This window comes from Maylandia zebra, linkage group LG8 (genome assembly GCF_041146795.1).
Source record: "Maylandia zebra isolate NMK-2024a linkage group LG8, Mzebra_GT3a, whole genome shotgun sequence".
Classification (NCBI taxonomy): Eukaryota; Metazoa; Chordata; class Actinopteri; order Cichliformes; family Cichlidae; genus Maylandia; species Maylandia zebra.
The window spans coordinates 11,187,483-11,207,561 of NC_135174.1; the positions used below are offsets into that span (position 1 = coordinate 11,187,483).

Here is a 20,079-nt window from a genome sequence, read left to right on the forward strand (position 1 = left end):
GGATTTCTGGGCGAGTGGCCTAGATCACATTCTGCAGGTGTCTTAATTATCTTAAATTTCATTTTCAATTCACATATAACAAGTGTGTGTGTGTGTGTGTGCGCGTGTGTGTGTGTGTTGCAGTTAGGGCTGCTCAATTAATCTAATTTTAATCACGATTACGATCTGGGCTTTCAACGATCATTAAAAATGACTGAGCCGATTATTAGCCCCTCCCTAATTTATCCGCGACACCTTAAAGGCCGGTTCGTGAAAATATTGTCGGGCATAAACCATCCGTGGCGCAAAAAAGGTTGGAGACCGCTGATTAAGAGGACCCGAGGGAAGCTCGGAAAGCTAAGCAGAAGTTATTTGGAGAGTGACTGCCGTTGGTTGAAAAGAGAGTTTAAAAAAAAAAAAAACTTCAGTGGTGTTGCACACTATTTTATATTATTTTTTAAAGTCATTGTTAACCCTTTAAAGCCGGTCAGAGCAGCACGCTCCGTTTTGCTTAACTATTTTTAAATCCCTGTAGAACCTGAACCGTGTAAGCTAGCGCAATAATTTGTTTTGCATATGAAACCGGAGGAGTTGTACTTACATCTGATGCCATCAGCTTGTCCTCGGTCACGGTTTCCTTCCACATAAAGCTTTGCAAAAATTGCATAAAAAGCGCTTGCAGGAACAAAAACATAATATTCCAGAAACACGCTTTGCCGATCCTATCAGCTGTTCGTAACACTTCCCACAGTGAAATGATGCACATGCTGTTTTCTTTGCAAATTTGCATCATAGGATTGTTTTTTGTTTTTCCTGCAGTATATAAAAATTGCTGTATCTCCAAAATAAAACTATGAAGACACTCAAAATAAATTTCCTGTGGTGGGAAACTATTTTTTGCAACTTTATTGTATTTAAAGTTTTGAGGGATAAGCCTCTTAAATTTCTCCAAGTAGAAATATATGTAAACAAAACAAAAGCGATTTTCAATTTTTTTTGTAGTTTATTGCACTTTTTTGCAATTTATGTAATTACTATGGACTTAATGCATACATATTAGTAAAATATGGGCTATAACAGTTGTATTGATGTATAGCAACTTGAAATGCTCCCACAAATGGCACTACAGCATGTAAAAAAAATAAATATAAGCTCTGGTGGACTTGGTTCTATAGTAGGTCTTAAAGGGTTAAATAAATATCGTCAAATAATCGTGATCTCAATTTCAGTGAAAATAATCGTGATTATCATTTTTGCCATAATCGAGCAGCCCTAGTTGCAGTGCCCATAGATTTCCTCTCTGAGCTCAATTAAGGGGAGCTGTGATAACTGGGGTGGTGAGTGGTGGGTGGTTGAAGGGGGGTCTTTTAATGTCTTTATATAAACCAGAAAAAAATGAATGGCTCGAAGCCACAATGAATGTGTGATGACGACAATCACTACTAGATGTAAACAGTACATTCATTTTACACATGACTAGATAAAGAGATGCAGTCTCCCTTTGAGTGCACATAACCAAGGAGAGTAGATGAAGTTAAGAACTCGGCTTCAATAACGTGATTCACTTAAAATGGTTTGATTATTTGTTTGAATAATAATTATGTTAACTAAAAGACAATGTATGTTAGTAATAGAGTTGCTCAAGAACAATATTTTGAATGTGAAAAATCAAATTAATTTTTAACAATCGTCTTCCTTCATCTAAATGATGTAACTGTCAAGAATCCTTAATCTTCCTCATCGCTGTTTAGATTATTGTGCCAGACAGGGTACAGGTATTAAAAACTTGCACACGTGCTTACTGTTTAATGTCTCTACTCGGGGAAGGGATTAATCGTACATATTGTAAAAAAATGTTCTACTACACTCTTTCTCATGTTGGAACAAAGAAGCAGCAGAAAGCAAAACAGATGCACGGCACATCATAAATTTCATATATTTGTTTGTTTGCTCGTCGACTGGAGATGGATTCTGCAAATAATGAAACGCCTTTGAATAGAAGAGCAGCACAAAAATGGTTTTCTATAAGAAGTGTTTGGATAAAACAAAAAGAAGGAACACAGCAGCAGTACCAGCAGCTCGGGGTCAGCCTGCACTACCGTAGATGATTCATTGCTGCTGTCCCATTCTGCTGTCTCTCTCCTTCTCTCTCTCTAGACACTCCTCTGTTTGAAATACTCTCCTGGACCTTTCTGATGTTCTATACGAACCTGAATTTCTAACTCCCAGATTTCCCGAGAAACTGCAAGCGCACAGACTCACACACTTTCCTATGATAAATGCTACAGGCAATTATTTAAATGTCAATGGAGGCAACACCCACGCTCATTCTCATGCTCACTACTCGTACACCAATCAACACAAACATATTCGCACAGAAACACATCACGCCTGTCAGTCTGGGTCTCTGCCTCATCTGCACAGCCAGCATCTGCTGCACACCAGCGGAGGACAATTAAGGCGGAAAAACAACAATAGGAGCAAAATTTTGCTGGGGGGGGGTGGGCTGAGCATGGTGGGGTGCTGAAGCTCTGCTAGCTAAGAGAGTAAACCTTGCTGAAAATTCTAATGCAGCATTTCCACCCAAAAAGAAAAATACAGAGAAATGAGCTGGCTGAACTCTCTTTCCTCTGCCTTTATTCTGCCTCTCATTTTCAGAGCCCGTATGCAGCTCAAGGAATGCAAACTGAATACAAGCAAAAGGGACAGGTGCAGTGAGCAGCACCAGAAACACTGTTTGTCCTTGGATTTTAGTGGTGTGTGTGCACATGGCATGGTGTGCCTGTGAGTCTACAGTTTTGTGTGCCTACCACACAACCATTTGGGTATGTGCTATTGTGTGCCAGGACAGGCCTTCCCCACTGACCCGTTTGTACTTAACAGCAGTGCTGTTGCTTCTCTGTGCCAGGTTATGTGCCATTACAGCTGTTCGAAATATGTGTTTGTGGGTGTGGGTGTGTGTTTGTGCCGATGCCTGCATGCGGGAGAGGGAGCTTAATTAAAATGCAGCCTGAATGACTGTAATGCTTGCAGCAGCAGCAGCAGGTCAGGTAGAGACTACAGAAGCATTCATCTGTGAGCCTCTGAGGTCCTAGAACCAGACAAAATGACCTTCCCCACTCTATCAAAGAACTTCTGGTACAAAACACTAACTATAAAAGTCACACAGATCAGGTCCCTAAATGCTGCATGTCCAATAGTTGAGAAGGAAAGTAATCGAGCCGTGGAGATGGGGAGCTTATGATGAATATGATATTATTAAATCTCTCTCTCTACAATGAAAAAAAGCCCAGAACATAAATTTAGTGTTATTTTCAATGAGTTTTTTAAAAGGATCATATTTATCAAATGTGTTTTGTTTTATTTTTAATAAGGCTGCTTTATAGTATTAAAATTGCTGCATCAATGACAACAAGATGTCCTTAGAGTCCCGTTTTAAATTGAAACATCTTGTTTTGCAAAATCCAGCTTTTGTGGACATGCAAACCTGAAGAACTCCACTACATCAAACAAAATAAAGTCCATGATTGCTTGTGCAGACACTGCATCATGAAGCAATAAAACCAAAATATGACACATAACATGCAGCAAAATATCTGCATTATGGCTCGATATCGTTCATTCTGGATGCGTGCCCACACATAATCAGTGTGTGCTATTCAGCCGTGGTCAGTATGGGTCACAGATGTTAAAGTATCTGACAGGAATGGTATTACATATCTACCATCATAATAATCCCTCAACACACACTGCCAAAGCACCTTCCATCCATCATTCGAGTGCCTATTCTACACCAGGCCAAAGGGGAGCTGCAGCCTGTTTTACTTCAGCATGGGGTGGATACATCTGGATGGGTCAGTCTTTCACAGGATTAATATGATGTTTGGTCAACAAATGTATTTAAAATGTGCAAATAGTATGAGATCTCTGGTCAGAGGTGGAGGGATGACTGTTTTAAATAGTCTTAATTGAATTAAACTACACCATTCAAACAAATATCCAATGAATTTCAGTTGATTAATCATTTATTGTCTTACATGTGTTTAACGATGAATACATAAAATTCCAAAATAAGCTTATATTTAATAATAACATAGTACCAATTTTAAAATCAGATATGCTGTCTTTGCATGATTTTCAGTTAAATAGAGGAATGGACTTATTTGCAAAATATTTCACTTTTTCTTTTTCCTTTTTTTTTTTTTTTTTTTTGTTAAATGGGTTATAGGCATTTATCCCCCTGACGCACAATATGTTGTAAGGAAGCGTAGGCAGAGGTTGGGATACTGTGCGTCGTGCTGATTATAGAGACAGAAGTGCTGACCTGAAAGCATATTTAAGTGCACCATCATCGCTAATGTGAGTTACTACATCTGGCCTTGTGGATGCTGCTCGTGTCATCATAAAAGAGTAGACAACCAGTCAGATACTTTAACTACAAACAGTATACCAACAGTATAGTGCTTGTTGTCATGTTATACATTTACTGATCGCGCTATTGGATCAGTTTAGGCTACACTGCTTTTTCAGCATGTCATACGCAAAACTGTATTCTACCTCCAGGCATCACTTCAATGTCAATTTCAAAAGAGGGTAAATATCTGCAGCCTGTACTTATAAACTAACGTTTTTCGTCTGATTGGACGTGTACATACCTTTGCTTTAAGCTCATCGTTGAAGTGGGGATCATTAAACTCAACGAAACGGAAGAACAGGGCACGTTTCTGAGGAATGGAGTAATTCTTGGGAATTTCCTCCTCCATATACTCCTTCAGGAAGGTCATGTTGCACAGGAAGCGACCCGTAAAGGCCCTCAGCAGCTGGAACAGCAGCTCAATCTCAGAGTAGTTACGCCTATTAAGAGAGAGAGTGGATAAGTTCAGTGCACAGACACAAAGAGATGTGGCTAACGTTAACAACGGGGACACTATAAAACACAACTTTCAAATAACCTTAGAAACCAACGCACTGTTAATTAGCCACTTTTATATATTTTTTTCTAAGCAGAACTTTGTTTGTCAAAGGAAGGTTGACTGAACTCATTACACTAAGCTAAAATTACTGGCTGAAGTGTTAAGGGGGTTAATTGCAAGGTCTGAAATAAACATCTGCTAAATGCCTAGTGCACCAAGTGTGCTAGCACTTTCTCAGTGCTCACACAGAAAGGAAAGGGTCAGAAGGTCATTTGTGATTGGAATGTCACTTGAGTAAAGTTGGAAAATGCAGTAACTTTAAAAATGTGCATTATTAACCTGTAGTGCTCACACTACTGAAACTATCAACTAACACTCTAATGGTCACTAAGTCTTCAACAAAGCTCATTAGCACTGCCTGGTTGCTGTTTTTGGGGTTTCACATCAGTCCACTGACAACATTTCATATCAACAGGCAAATTCAGTGTGCAACATCTATGAAAACTGCAACATTTCATTTTCATTACAATTTCAGCAAATCTACTTACTTGCAGTAGCTTAGCAAGCAATAGGCCAGCAGCTTTGGCTCCTTCCAGTTAGTGGCTGCCATGTTGTCTTTGCGATGTCTTTCCTGGAAGGCCTCGCTGACCCAGACTCGCCTCAGCTGGCTGACCAGGGAGTGCTGCCCTGCAAGCCAGCCCTCATCATTCTTCACTATGATGCTAATAATCTGAACAGATGTGAAGATGAACGAGGTTAAATTAGTTAAGGATAAATAACAGAAATATGAGTTAAGCTGTATATAGATTTGGATCAAAAACTGCCGAGACATCCCTGAGTATAACAACTGTGTGAATGTGAGTCCACCTTAAAGAACAGACTGAATTCTGCATACCTTAATAGCTTGAAACTGCAGGTCTAGTCTGGCGGTGGCAGTAGAGGGAGATCCAGGTCGAACAGTTGCTGCAGTGCCAGCAGAAACAAGCAGGGGGACGAAGCGGTTGGGATTAGAGGCCAACACGTCTCGTAATGGCTTGGCATCCTTGTGTTTCAAAAAACTCTGCATGTGAACAAAAACACCTACTGTAACTATAACACAAAAGAAAATGTATACTATAACAATAGACTACAAGGTCCACCCCATTCAATCACCAACAGTGCATAGCAGATATACAGACTTGTGATACTGAACGATGAAGAAAATTAGGAAATTTTACTGGAGCAATCCATCTCAATTCTGTGTTAATAGGACCACTGAGGCTCGAAACACTCAATACATTTCCGAATACAGCCCATTGCAAATGCAACAAAGAAGCAAAATACATTTTTAATGGCAAATGTGTCAATGAAAAGACTGAGGGGACGGCTACTTAGAGCTCCTATTGTCTGACCATGAACATGCGGCTCCACTGGGGGTCGTTGAGTGTAGCCTCCATCATGAAAAGCTCCACTGTCTGAGATGGGTGACGCGTCAGGAACTTGATCAAAGGCTCCCTGAACGGGCTGCCAGCCTAGTGCGAGACAAAATAATGAGGAAACTGAAGGAACATAAGCAAAGGAAACAGCCTGAAGAAGAAGGGATGAGAATTACTTCACAGTAAATATGGACTCCATCACTTCCTTGTGAAGATTTTGATTATAACATTTAATCCTGCATCCTCTAAATCACATATAAAGCATTTCTTTCCCTCTTTTATTGTATTTATTAAATAAGACCCAACACTTACTTTCTGGCCCCATTCACCCTCTTAAACATAACCGGAATAACCAGAAAAGCATGTCTAATTTCTGACATGTGGCTCAGGGGGTTGGGAAGCGCATCTGTAACCGGAAGGTTGCCGGTTCGATCCCTGGGCTCTCTGTCCTGGTCGTTGTGTCCTTGGGCAAGACACTTTACCCTACCGCCTACTGGTGTTGGCCAGAGGGGCCGATGGCGTGATATGGCAGCCGCGCTTCTGTCAGTCTGCCCCAGGGCAGCTGTGGCTACAACCGTAGCTGCCTCCACCAGTGTGTGAATGTGAGAGTGAATGAATAGTGTCATTGTAAAGTGCTTTGGGTGCCTTGAAAAGTGCTGTATAAATCCAATCCATTATTATTATGTCTAAATCCTTAATGATAGATACTTTGTTAATGGAAGAAACAACTAAAACCGCCCTCTTTTTGAACTGTTTGGGAGCGATCTATTTGCTAATCATCCAACTGCTTTCACTGCCTGCCCGATGCAGTTTTACACCACTGTTAGATATTACCTACAACTCCATCTACATAATGCAATTGGTTTCCTACCTCTATGAGCATGGCCCTCTCAGTCTTCATGACCACCTCTAGTAGAGGTTTGACTAGAGTCTGCGGTGCCGCTGGGATCAGGTGGAAAAGGTTAATGATGGCTGAACAGATCTTCATCTCCTACAGGAAGATTCAAAGACATACAACAAAGGGAACAAAGGAGTGGATGAAATTCTTGGACAGATGAGCTGCACACAAACATCATTCCTGACAGACAGTCTTGATCAACAGCCACTGTGGAAAGACGAGGATGAACCTCAGTCAAATGACTGAAAGTGCAATTCGTAATTAATAGGGTGTTAACTTCCCACAGGAAAGGTGCAGAGTACCACACACACCAGCTTTTGGATTAGACAGAGTAAAAACAAATAAAAGGAGCAACATGGTTATTTTATAAATCCTATGACTTTTGCGCTTCCAAGATGCCAGAAGGGAATAAAAGAGCAGAATTCAACATTTCTAGACACTCAAAATTAGAGTTAGAGTGAAGCTGAGATGATGGTAACAATTCTCGAGATGACAACAGACACATGGACACATAAATACAGGGCAACTCCACCACTACCATGACATTGGCTCAATTCACCAGCACGACACTGGATCAGACCAAATTTCAATCACTGACAAAGGGTTACCAACAGAGGGCGCAACACCGGGTCGCATCTCACCTCAACACCTTCCAACGCAGGCTGTGCCAGAATGGGAGACAATGATCAGAGTCAGCAGAACAGCATGTGTGCTTTTTTTGTGAGGCTATCTGTTGTCTGTCTTTGTTCAATATGGAAGGTGAGCTGATAAGATGGGATGATAATGGAGGGGCAGATTATCGCAACCTTTACAAGTGACCGCAGGAAAAACTTTTCTTAGCCTCCGGTGAATAAAAAGGCAAGGGCCACATTGGAAATAGAGGTCAGCTAACATACTGATCGAATGATTTTTTTGGCTTATCGACGACATACTTATATATGTTGCCTGATACACATGGACAAGCCCATCATTTTTAAATTCCAAGATAACTTTAATATACTGTGTATATATATATTTTTTTTTAATTTTAGTTGGGTAACACAGAATCAATGGAATAAATACTTAAGTAACTGAAACAAAGTCTAGAGAGTGAGGGCGAAAAGAAATAATCATATTTCATGCATGCACTGTGGTAAGTTTTGTTTTTTTATCTGTCACAAAAACTCTTCCTCGTTACTACACCCCGTCAAAACCCACACATCTTCACACCATCCTCTTCGTCCCTGCTCTATTCCTCCTCCCACACTTTTCTTTTTCCTTTATCATAATTGACTCCCTGACCCTGGTTCTGCTTTCACTTCCAGGTCTGCTGTCAACGGGCACAAAGACCAAAATTTGGAGGGCATGAAAGACAAAAGGCCAATTTGCATCTAATTAAAACAGAACACTTTCAGATGGGTTAGGATGAAGTCACACAGAGTAGGGAGCAAAGAAAAAAAGGCAGGTGTTTTGGCCAATCTTTCTGTCACCTCTTCTCGCTGCCTTTTACAAGGTTATCTGCGGGGAGATAATGAGGAGACAGAGTACGAGGCCAACCACAGCCTGCCTGGTGCCTAATTAATCATTGATTGTAATATGGACACTCACAACTCATCTGGGAGGAGGCCACACAGAGAAGGGGCACTGCATGTGACTAAGGCTTTCTGAAAACAAGGGGCAATTTCTCATTCCCTATTGGTAATGGTATTTGCTTTGGACATAACAGATGACCTGAACAAATATGGCGCCAGCAGACGACCGTATCAACATGGTCCTAGTGGCCGTGAATGCTTTTGTACTACACTGAAGCAGGATTTTAAAATAAGACATACAAAAGAAAAGAAGACAAATACATGTCAAGACTGTACAAAGATTCCCATCTGTGGTATTTTTGCAGTTTTACACGTGGGCAGATCTGAAATGAGTTTACTTACGCTGCCATCGCTCCGCTGGCCTCCTTTGTGTGTTATTACAACTACCTCCATCCACTTCCGCAGGTGTTGCTGAGAAAGAAAAAGAAATAAGATGCCTGTGTTTAAGTAAGGTTTTGATAGCTGACTAAAACTAAACTAAAAACTAAGTGCCAAAAATTTTTAGTTAACTAAAATAAAATCAAAAACTAGTCTTTGAATAAATAAAAGCTGATGCCTTAGTATTAACCTGCCAGTTTTAACACAGAATTCGACTTAAGTTTCTCACCATCATCTGGTCACAGAATTTGTCATTGAAGGAGTTGGGGAAAAGTCGTGTGACAGAGGTCAGGCGGTTCACCACATTGAGAGTCAGGCTGCGGTAATCACCCAGCATCATCAGTAATGGGCGCATGTGAGTGTGGATCTGATCAACCTCAATCGTGGCACCTTCCAAAAACTACAAGAGGAGAATGGACAAAGTAGAAATGTTCAGCAACAAGACAAAGTGACGAGTGGTTTGTTTGCCTTGATTAATAATATAACACGTATACAACACTCAAATATTATTCAGATTTGTGTGGTGATGTTTACTAAAGTTTTGGACACAGTGATTTTAATTTCACCTCTATATTTTTCCCCCTAATCATGAGACTTTTCAGGTTTTCTAGCCCCGTGAACTGGTCACTACCCCTTGTGTCTCCATTAAAGTAATAAGGCCACTCAAATGACAGCATGTTGAGCTGTAAACGAGCACACATGCCAACCAAACACTGATGACGCACACCCACACACCCTCACACACACGGGAGGGAATGATGCATGGCAGCCACATTCATTTTCCTCTCAGCGTTGAGAACAAACACTCCATCCTGTATCGATCTGGCCATGGCAACGCTCATTAGTGCTAGCAGGGCAGAGATGAAAGAAGGGAGAGAACAGAAAATGGCAAGGAAAAAAAAATATCACAGGATAGTGAAAAGGAGTGATGGTGGCAGAAAAAAAAATAAAATAAAATAATAAGGACACATAAATTGATAGGAGAGGGGACAAAGAGCTTGGAGTAAATAGATAGAGGCTAAGATGGCATGGATACTTTAATGAAGTATCCAGAGCTGGTTCAGGGACAGTGTGATAAAGCTGACGGGGGTCCACATAAAGATGGAAGTGGGTGCGGAAATGATATGAGGAGAGAATTAACAAAGACCTTACAAATAAAAAACTATGTGTAAAGCAAGAAATGAGAAGAATGGAAAACAAGATAATATACAAACAGAAAAATAAAGAGGTGAAAGAGGAAAAAGTGACACGGTAGAAGGCCATTTCAAAGGTGCAGAAAACCTGACTCTGAAATCAAATAAACGATTTTGACTACATTTAATTATCAGTTCGTGGGTAGATCACCTCATAGTTTAACCAAACAGATTAATGCATATTTTAAAAGGTTACGGCGTCAAGTCTAAGCTCTGTTGTGGCTCCAAGGTAACTGCAGTTAAATTAGGTGCTGTAACACAGATACAAGCTTTCTCAGTAATCGATAAAGTCTTGAAATTAATTCCAAACAATTCAAAAACAAAGCAGTTGCCAGGATAAAGAGCTCTAAATAGAAGAAGTTAAATAAAGACGGTCTCACAAGCAGAAAAACACAACTAAAAGTAGGAGACATTTAGCCTTGCTGAAAATTTGCACCACGTTGTGATACTGTAAATTAACAACATGAACCTGGCATCATGATTTCTAACAGCAATATTGAGAACATAAAAAGTTATTCATCTCTTAGAAAAGCATTTTTTTTTTTTTATATCTAAAACTACTACAAAAAAAGGAAATTTAATTGAGGTGAAAAAATTAACATGAAATGATGTAACACTGACCTTCCTCATGCATCCCTCACCCGCCTCCTGTAGCTCATTGTTGGTGGAGTTGAGGGCTTTGAACAAGGCAGCAATGATCTTCTCTCTGGACTGTGGCAAGTAGTTACAGGCTGCCAGGGCATCTAATGAGGATAAAGAATATTAATGACACTCTACACTTGCATGAATAGACTATAATAATAGTCTTAAGATGTGGTCTACAGTACTGATTTAGACAGGGATTTTAAGAAGGTTTAAATCTGACACGCACACTCACACATGCACACGAACACAAAAGAAGAGTAACAATCCCTGGTACACTAACAAACAATGCAGAATGGGGCCTACTTACTGAGGGCTGCTATACGGAGGGGAACCAAAGAGGGAAGGCTCTTGTAACAGGGCAGCTTCATCAAAGCAGCATCCTCTGCCTCACATAGGTTCAACAGCTGGATAGTGGAAAAAGCATAAATATGACATAAAGAGCAGAGGTGAACAGGTCAGTGATCCATTAAATTAGATCAAGCTTATATGCACCGTGTAAAAGGATAAATACTTAAAACAGATGAGCCAAAGCCAAGCAGCAAGTTTGAACCCACAATATTGTTTCTTTCAAGGTTAAAGTCCTAACAGTTGCATTACTGTGCAGTTCACAATTAAGAAAGTCAAAATGCTCTATGCTAATGACTCACCTCTGTGTAGAAGACCTTGTGTTCCATGACATTAAGGTCCATTGTAAAGAGGCGGGGCTGCAGAGTAGTGCAGAAAGTGTTACCCTCCATCAGGCCGATTTGGGCATTGGCAGGCTGGTGACGCAGCAGGTGTTTCTTGGGAGGAACCATATCTTGCAAAACCTAAAGAAAAGACAAACCCATGAAAAAGGCCCTTGTGTTGTCATTACATTTATATTTCAACACTCATCTTTAGATAGAGATAAAAAATTGGCCATGTGTACACCTGCTGCTGACAGAAAGTAATACTGCAGCTTTTTATTGGAGGTCCTTCTATTCATGAATGCATTGCATTTAAGAAGCAACAGCAGCAAAGTATTAATCCGAATTTAAGGTTTAGAGAAAACTGTTAAGACTTTTACCTCTTTGTGTGGTTCCATGATCACAGTAACACTCTTGCCAGTGACCTGGGCTAGCACCTGCAGGGAGTGCATTGCCTGCTTTCTAACAGTCGAGTTGGGGGAGGTGACCTCTCGGACCAAGTCATGGGTGACCATGTGAAAAGACTTGTCCTGTGCAGCTAGCAACTCCTCTGTCTTTTCTTCATCTTTCAGTGGAGTGGCACAGCGCACCAGCAACTGCTCCAGGGTGGTCTTCGCCATGGCTACTGCTCCATTTGACACCTGTGGATAAAAAAATAAAATAAAAAAATAAATTTTTTTTAAAAAAAACAGGGGAAAAAAGAAAAATCAGTAACTTAATAAATACAAATGCCTGAACAGGAAGAAAAAAGACATGACAAGTTATACAGTATACAGGGCTTACAAAAAAGCACAACCAGGTAAATCTTTGCAACCACAGTTATTTAATAAATAAAATAAATGCATAACAAGTTGTAATCAATTGCTCTCACCTCTCCTGTAAGGTCCATCATGACAAACAGCAGTGCTTTGAGAAAGGTGAGCTGGTTTTGTAGCACCCAAATCAGAGGCAGTCTCTCCATAAGGAACTTGATTGACACAACACCACCAAGCTTGGCATACCAAGCTTGTTCATAGCAGCAGGCACACAGACGCTCCACTATGTAGGAGAAGAGGGGCAGCTGGCATGCCTGGGGATGTAGAAGCCAGGGTAATTAAGGGCGATTCCCATTTAAAAACTATACACGTAACACAGAGTCATTATTGCAAGATGCTAAAAAATGAATTGAATTTGATCAGAGGCTAGTTGGATATAGAGTTCAAATTTCAATATGAAAATGAGAGTAATCAATTTGGCAGAGTATTCATTTTTACGAGGATGACAGAATGAAGTCTTAGCTGGGTTAGTTTACCACAAATTTGCAGAAAAACAATTCATCCTTTTGTTAGACTGCTAAATAAGTGAACTATATAATGCCCTCCTCTTAGTAACGTACCCTCTCCTTAGACCCAAGGATGATGCTGGCCACGTCAAAGATTACGGCCAGGGCGACTTCCCCGATCTTACACAGCTCCTTCTCCTCGTAGGCCATGCAGATAGCTATGGCGTCAATCAGAACAAGTGGATCCATGCCCTGTGAGCCATTCTCCTCGCTGTGGAACATAGCTGTGCTTGGCTGGCTGCCCAGCTGGTAGCACGGCAGCAGGAAAGGGCCTGGGTTGAAAGAGTAGGACAAGAGGAAAGGTTCATGTTTCATGTCAAACATAAGAATGCTACAACTTTACGATAAAGTATGTGTAGATTTTAAACGTCAATTACAAGCATATGTATCACAGGAAACCGGAAATGAACTAATTTTTTTGAACAGCCGAGAATAAAATGTTGATCACAGGGCAAAAGTGAACACTGTTAAATATTAGATCTATATTATCTACTATTAAATCTATAGTACAAAGATTACCAGTCCCTTACCACACTGCTGAGCCACAGCAACCATAGTATAATGGCGAATCAGGCTGGCTACGAAGGGCAGCGCACTGGGCCTCAGGTCTTTTATCACAGCAGACATGAATGCTCCAGTCAGGGCCTGTTCAAAAGTTCGGCGGGCAGGTGTGTCTTGTGCCTTATAGCGGTGAGAAATGATGACACTGGGGATCCACTTCTCAGTAAAGCTAATGAAGGAGAAAACCAAACAATGAATGGGATGTCTACAGATTAAAAAGGATGACATATTGTGGCAGTGGCATGCAAATTTTTTCAAAAAGCCCAAAAGCAATGTAATATGCATTCACACAACATTTAAATGTATATATCAATATCTATTGCCTGTTCTTAAATTTTCTGTCTCCTTTCTGTTCCTTCTGAATTCTTTTTGTCCCTGTTGGTATTTTTGTTATTTAATGCAGCTGAAGGCAACTGAGCCATGATGTGATTGAGCGGCTGCTTTCTCCATGCTTGAGCTTGTGTTTTATAATGCCACATGCCAGGGGCAGACCTGATGGATCGTCTCATTTTATTATTGCCATTTAAAAAAAACTGCTCTTTGGAGAACGAGGGAGAAGGAGCGTATGATGCTGTGGGAGGGAAGAGGGGTGAGAAAATGGCAGCGGGCATGGTCTACAGAATGTCAGATCAATTGCCCTTCACTCATTCTGGGGCATGCCACAGTATCACTGCTTCGTTCTTCCAATTTGGCATTTCATGAATTGCAGTGGGGGAGGGGGGGGGGGAGGGGGGGGTCTCCCATTCTTCTATAGGGCTTTGGAGCGTGATGTCACGGGGGTGGGCGTGGAAAGGATTTTGGCCCGATCCGCCATTTTGGGGGTCTAAGTAAGGAGCGAAAGCATAGCCATGGTTCGTACTTGCTGTGCGGTCGGCTGCAATGTTCGATCTTACGACCGGCACGGGAATAAGTTTCGATTGTCTTTTTATGCTTTCCCAACCTGGAAGCAACATGAAGGAGCTCATGTATCGGATATTACCAAACGAAGGCGTCTAGCCTGGATAGAAGCCGTGAGACGAGCTGATATCAAGTTCTGTTACGTCTCCAGATATATCAGCTGGTGTGCTCAAGACATTTTCATTCCGGTAAGTTCTAAATATGTTCACATCACACTTTATAGCTGAATAATATCATCGTTGGTGGTCTCGGAAGTTATAGAAATTGCGATCAAACATAGAATGGAGTGACTTGATTGGTTGATGTAAAGACAATAAATGAAATGAGACAGGAAGGACACAAATTGGCGTTAATAATTTACCCGATTATCAATGTGTTAATTTGCATGTACTTTACAATTATGGGCATATAATATGATAACGATATTTTAGCAGTTCAATGATAAATGTGTAACATTAATTATGGTGGGGGGTGGAAAATGGCTATTTCACTCGATGCACTCCAGCTGACTTACTTTGACGACGTACTCAGAGTTTGGCGGCTTGAAAATAGCCAAATCTTGCGCCCAGCCATTTGTAAATTGGATGTGCGCCTCCAGTGACTTGTAATTACGAAACTGGTTCGCTGTGTAAGCGCTTACTCCACAAACAAGATACGTGAAGATATCGGGGTAGGACAGTGGCGGTAAGTCGTCTGGGTCTTTACTCCACTGCCGTATTTCATATGGGTCCAGATTTGCGATGCACTCTATTTTTTTTCCAAGTACCGCTGCTTCGCCTCTGGACGCAATCGGTCTCTATACCGTCCGTTTTCTTTTGAGCTGCTTTTAAGCATGTTTCTTGTCGTCGTTGTTCCAACACAGTGTGTTTGTTTTGATTCGTAGACCCCGAAAATGGAGCTGCGCTCCCACAATGCATTGCGGCGTGACGTCAACTCCAAAGCCCTATACTTAGATTGAACAAACACTGAGGCAAAGAGAGATGTTTGAATGATGATGAAGGGAGGGGGAGAAAAAGAGAGAAAATCTTTCAAGTGAGAGAAAAGACAATGCAAATCGAGACGACTGAAGAGGCGATGGCACAGCCCCCGTGATCGTAACTGACACACTTCATTACCCCCATGTGCACAAAGACGTATTTGTGGGCATATGTGTGTTAGTGCATAATGACAGGAGAGTGTAAGGGGCATGGTGTAGAATAAACAGACAGGGGAAAGTCAATTAGCCCCTGCCCGGGGATCAATGATGGTAATGTGACTAACCCACCCGACAACAACCTTCTTTCCCGTTTGTCTGTTCATATATGGGTTTCCGCCTTGCAGCAGAGCCTGCCAGAGGGTGTGTCTGCAAATGTGTAATTAGCAATGCCTGCCCTTGAGAGGGAATTGATGAAGCAGTGTGGGGTGAAGACATCAAGGAGGAAAGAGAAAGTGGGACATGTCAGCAGGTAGCAAGACAGTTGGAGGCGGTGGAGGTAATGTACATAAAAACCTCGTGTGAGTGGGAGAGGGCAGACAGGAAAGGTGAAGTAGATGGCAAGGTCAACTTGTGCCAAGTGAAGGTAGAAAAAGGTAAGTGATAAAATTACACTTTCGAGTACATACACAGCCAGACTCTGATTAATCACCTAAGTGGAAAACCAGTGTAGCAGATACAGCACCGTTTGTCAACTCATTTATTCTAGATAAAACTAAGTGAATGTAAACACTTCCTTAGGTAGTGTCAATGATTTTTCTTTGGTATAAACTCCAACACATCTATAATAGAGCAAATAATTTATTACATCAGGAATGGTACCCAGGTGCCATGTGGCAACAATATTAAAGTGTATGCTCCAGTCAAATCAAAGCAAGAATGTTTACTCACTTGGGATGAGACAGAAGCTGGTAGAGCGAGTGCTTGTTGTCATCCAGACTTGTCATGGCCACCAGGAAACACTTAATGACCTCCCAGGCCTGTCGTCTGTAGTATGGCTCAGTGTTGGCACTCTTCAGGCAATCTAGGGCTGTCTCAATCGCCTTAGAGGAAATGCAGCAAATGTTACTTCAAAATCTTCAACATTTTCATTCAGAAACTGCAGATTTCTCCGACTCACAATTCCAATATCCTTAAAATTATTAAAATGGGAATTAAATTGCATATGCTACATATGTGATTAATTGGGAGAAGTAACACAGAGCACCATCTGGTTGAGCAAAGGTCATTATCATTTCTACATTATGGGCTGTCAAGCCACGGCAGCCAGGCACTTAAAGGGAGAAAATGAACTAATTAATGCCACTCAGAACAGGGAAGAGAACATGAGGAGGAATACAACAACTGAGAGAGCATGAGAGGAAATGAAGGCACAAGCAAAACCGAACTGTCGACCTGTCAGTGGATTACTATAACCAGATGTGTTAGTCAGGACTGGGCCTCTAACAAATCCTTTAGTAATTAGATATAACATTTAAAAGTAAGATGTGTTAGAGAAGATTTCTCAGCTGATATGGTAAAAGACAGTTGGACAAGAGCTAAAGAAGACAAATAAAAGCTAGAAAATACAAATATATTAAATTCAGTTACAATGTGCCATTTCTACCTGTTGTACCACAGCAAGTTATGCATACTTGTATTTTTTTTTTTTTTTTTATCTCAGTCTATATAACAGCACCTTCAGTTGCCCTTCCCTAATGTGGCAGCAAACCGCATGGCTGCATCTCAAGCCTGCCAGAGATTTATGCCTTTAGCCATAACATGTGGCTGTGCAGCATGTGACAGTCTGTGTGGGTTTCTGTCGGCTGCCTGCGCCCATGATGATGATGGCAAACACGCAGACTGATAGCCAAAAAGAAGGAGCAGCCATTAGTGAGAGTAAATAATGCCGTCATGGTGGCCCACACTAGATTGATGATTACTGACTGGGGATGAGGAGGAGAAACAAGAGATGAATTTAATTACCTGGAGGACACACACATCTCCTCACTCACTTTCTCTTTCACACACACAAAACTGTGACAAAGACATATTGCTCCCAGTGGAGAACAATAATGAGGAATATCAAACTCTTTTACGTTTAATTCTTTCCTTCTAAAAGTAAATCAAAAAAGGAAAAAAAGGGGAAGAAAGAGTCCAACTGGTATAAGAAAGTGCTATAAAGTGAAATACTCCCAAATCTTTTCTCTCTGGCAAAAAGCTAAACAACACTGAGGATAGCATAAGGCCTTTTCCTGGCTCAAAATCGACCTGTGCCGGGGTAATTACGCACATAAAAATATGACATATTTTAACGCAAAATCTATGCATTTTCTTCACATTACAGTTATTGGGGTTAATGTTTTCTGCTCTTTAGAAATATCTACAAAGAAAAGAAAAGGGCACAAAAAGACCTGATCATATTTTACCTTCTCCATGGGTAGCTGTATGGATGCTTTGCAGTCAGTGAATTCAGCCTTGATGCTGGGCCCCTGGACCTCAGTCACTACATAATGTAGTCTCTGAGACTCCTTGAGCATCTTCCTGTTGCTGCCTCCAAACTTTCCCAACACCCGATACGCTACATGGGAGATGCTTTCTGCTGGATTACGGAGAGTACGCCACAAAGCCTAGAGCAAAGAGTAGGAAGGGAATAAACTATAAGTTTAAGAAAAAACACACCAGGTACATTGAGGGGGAACGTGGCTATATGGAAGCTTTTGAGTTATCCTTGTATATAATCAATAAAACATTTTCATTCTCTTCTATGAGAAGAGAAAAAACTGTAATCATTATCACAAAAACAACGCCCTACCTGCATGAGTTCAGCCCTGACAGGTTGGATGTGATCGTAAAGGAAGTCAGGTTGTAGGTTGTCCACACACAGCTCCAGGGTACGAAGGCCTTGGCTGACCAAAGTCTGAGAGCCGTTGAGTGCAGATACCAGTGGATCCATTAGCATGGGTAAATATGGCAACAAGGAGCTCAGACGCACTGGCACTGTCAGACAGAGCTCCACAAACAGGTCCTTCATGTGCTGCTTGTGAAGGCCACTCTGAAGCATGTTCAATCCTAATAGAAATGGAAATAGGTGCTTACAATATTTCATACATGAGTTGTCTGTAATTCAGAGTAATGCTGTGTGCGGTTTTTACCTTGTAGCAGGTTAGGCAGAAGGGGTAGAAACTCTTGGTACAGAAGGTCGTGGCTGCCTCCACCAATGGAACGGAAGAGAGCACGGAGAAGCAGGAAGTAGTTGTAGGGCTCCTTAGCTGATTGAGCCAGTTCCATGGAGCTGTTTACTATCTTGTGGAGGTGCGGCTGATGAAAAGGTAAAGTCTTATCAGTAAAACATGGCAATGGTACAGTGAAATAAGTGAAATAGTCTGCCACTACGCCCCCCAAAAAAACTAAAAGAAATATCCATTTACCTTGAGCATCTGCTCATTCTCAGCAGCAAACAGTGATACTGAGCCAAAAACAAGTTTAAAGAGCTTGAGGTAGAGGTTTGACAGCTCAACATTGGAGCCCATCTCTGGCAGTCTTTCAAGAAGATACTCTACTAGGATCGTGGCAAACAGAGCAGACGTTGAGATGTTGGCCAGGAACGAATTTGCCACGATCTAGAAAACAAAAGAGAACAAGAATTGGAATTTGAGCAAGTGATTAATCAAGACCAAAGACCTTATCCCATGTTATTTTCTCTTGATAGGGGAGACAAGACATACCTGCAGTGCGTAGTTCTTCGAGATCCTCTCCACCATGTAGGGAACGGTGGTCTGAAAAATCTCTTTAAATGTAAGAGGGTTCATCATGGTGAAGACCCCAGCAAAGTGCTCCAAAACTTCCTTCTCCTCCTTCATGCGTACAGTCTGGCAGTTAGCCACCCTGATGTATGTCTGCTGATTATTTGCCACCTGCACCTGGTCATGATACACATGAATTATACCACTACTCCATGATTGTCTGTTATGAGACACCATCACCCCTGCAGTACAGTCAGTTTTTATTAGGTTGTACCTGGTAGATGTCCAAAGCCTGCATGGCATATTTGACCAGCTTAATGTAGATCTGAGTCTCCTTAGGCTGGAGCTGCTTGTTAGGAATGAATTGAGCCTCTGTTAAGGGAGGGGGGGGGGGGGGAAATCACACATTTTGAGATGATAAAATCTTGAATTTCCTTATGAAATTATTGTTACGTGTGCATTTATACATTTTTCTAGATGCTTTTTAATCAGGCAAGAATAGTCGAGCATGTGGGATTTTATTAGATATCAATAGGTTTGCAATAAGTGCCACTTGTGTGTCCCCACTCACCTCCAGGTGCCTTGCAAGAGGTGATACCCCAAGTAATTGTCTTCACTCCACACACTAAGGTCTTGACCAAACTGCGGCAATCCGACACCTGAAAGGTCTGCTTGTCTTCCTTTTCACCACCTCGGTCAAAGGGCGTTGCAGGTGGTTGCGGTGTCACAGTAACAGGAGTTGGAGGAGCAGGTGGTGGAATGGCAGGGGTGGTGGATGGAGTGGGTGTGGCTGGCACCGCAGGTATCGCCCCTGGATCAACAACACCCATCTCTGACTGAGGTTTGCATTTCTTGAAGATGGACACAAGCTGGTACCGTGCAATGGTGTGAAATTTAAGTACAAACACCTGTTGATAAAGATAAGGAAAGAGGGAAAATTTT

General features: G+C 41.4%; 1 protein-coding gene across 2 annotated transcripts in view; it reads right to left on the reverse strand.

The window, feature by feature from the left end:
* trrap (transformation/transcription domain-associated protein) overlaps positions 1-20,079 on the reverse strand; it is an 83,549-nt gene that overhangs the window by 53,826 nt on the left and 9,644 nt on the right. Inside the window, exons 15-37 of one of the 2 annotated variants that reach the window (XM_004562323.5) lie at positions 19,709-20,045; positions 19,412-19,509; positions 19,120-19,314; positions 18,823-19,014; positions 18,547-18,712; positions 18,207-18,463; positions 17,821-18,021; positions 16,304-16,455; positions 13,512-13,711; positions 13,036-13,253; positions 12,532-12,729; positions 12,041-12,301; positions 11,640-11,801; positions 11,300-11,396; positions 10,969-11,090; positions 9,384-9,554; positions 9,119-9,187; positions 7,847-7,867; positions 7,179-7,298; positions 6,284-6,403; positions 5,788-5,952; positions 5,441-5,622; positions 4,635-4,833 (exon numbers count right to left, since the gene is read on the reverse strand). In XM_004562323.5, the coding sequence (XP_004562380.1) occupies positions 4,635-4,833; positions 5,441-5,622; positions 5,788-5,952; positions 6,284-6,403; positions 7,179-7,298; positions 7,847-7,867; positions 9,119-9,187; positions 9,384-9,554; positions 10,969-11,090; positions 11,300-11,396; positions 11,640-11,801; positions 12,041-12,301; positions 12,532-12,729; positions 13,036-13,253; positions 13,512-13,711; positions 16,304-16,455; positions 17,821-18,021; positions 18,207-18,463; positions 18,547-18,712; positions 18,823-19,014; positions 19,120-19,314; positions 19,412-19,509; positions 19,709-20,045 (3,903 nt within the window). The remainder of the gene's footprint in view (positions 1-4,634; positions 4,834-5,440; positions 5,623-5,787; positions 5,953-6,283; positions 6,404-7,178; positions 7,299-7,846; positions 7,868-9,118; positions 9,188-9,383; positions 9,555-10,968; positions 11,091-11,299; positions 11,397-11,639; positions 11,802-12,040; positions 12,302-12,531; positions 12,730-13,035; positions 13,254-13,511; positions 13,712-16,303; positions 16,456-17,820; positions 18,022-18,206; positions 18,464-18,546; positions 18,713-18,822; positions 19,015-19,119; positions 19,315-19,411; positions 19,510-19,708; positions 20,046-20,079) is intronic. The other variant, XM_004562324.5, reaches the window with a different exon arrangement.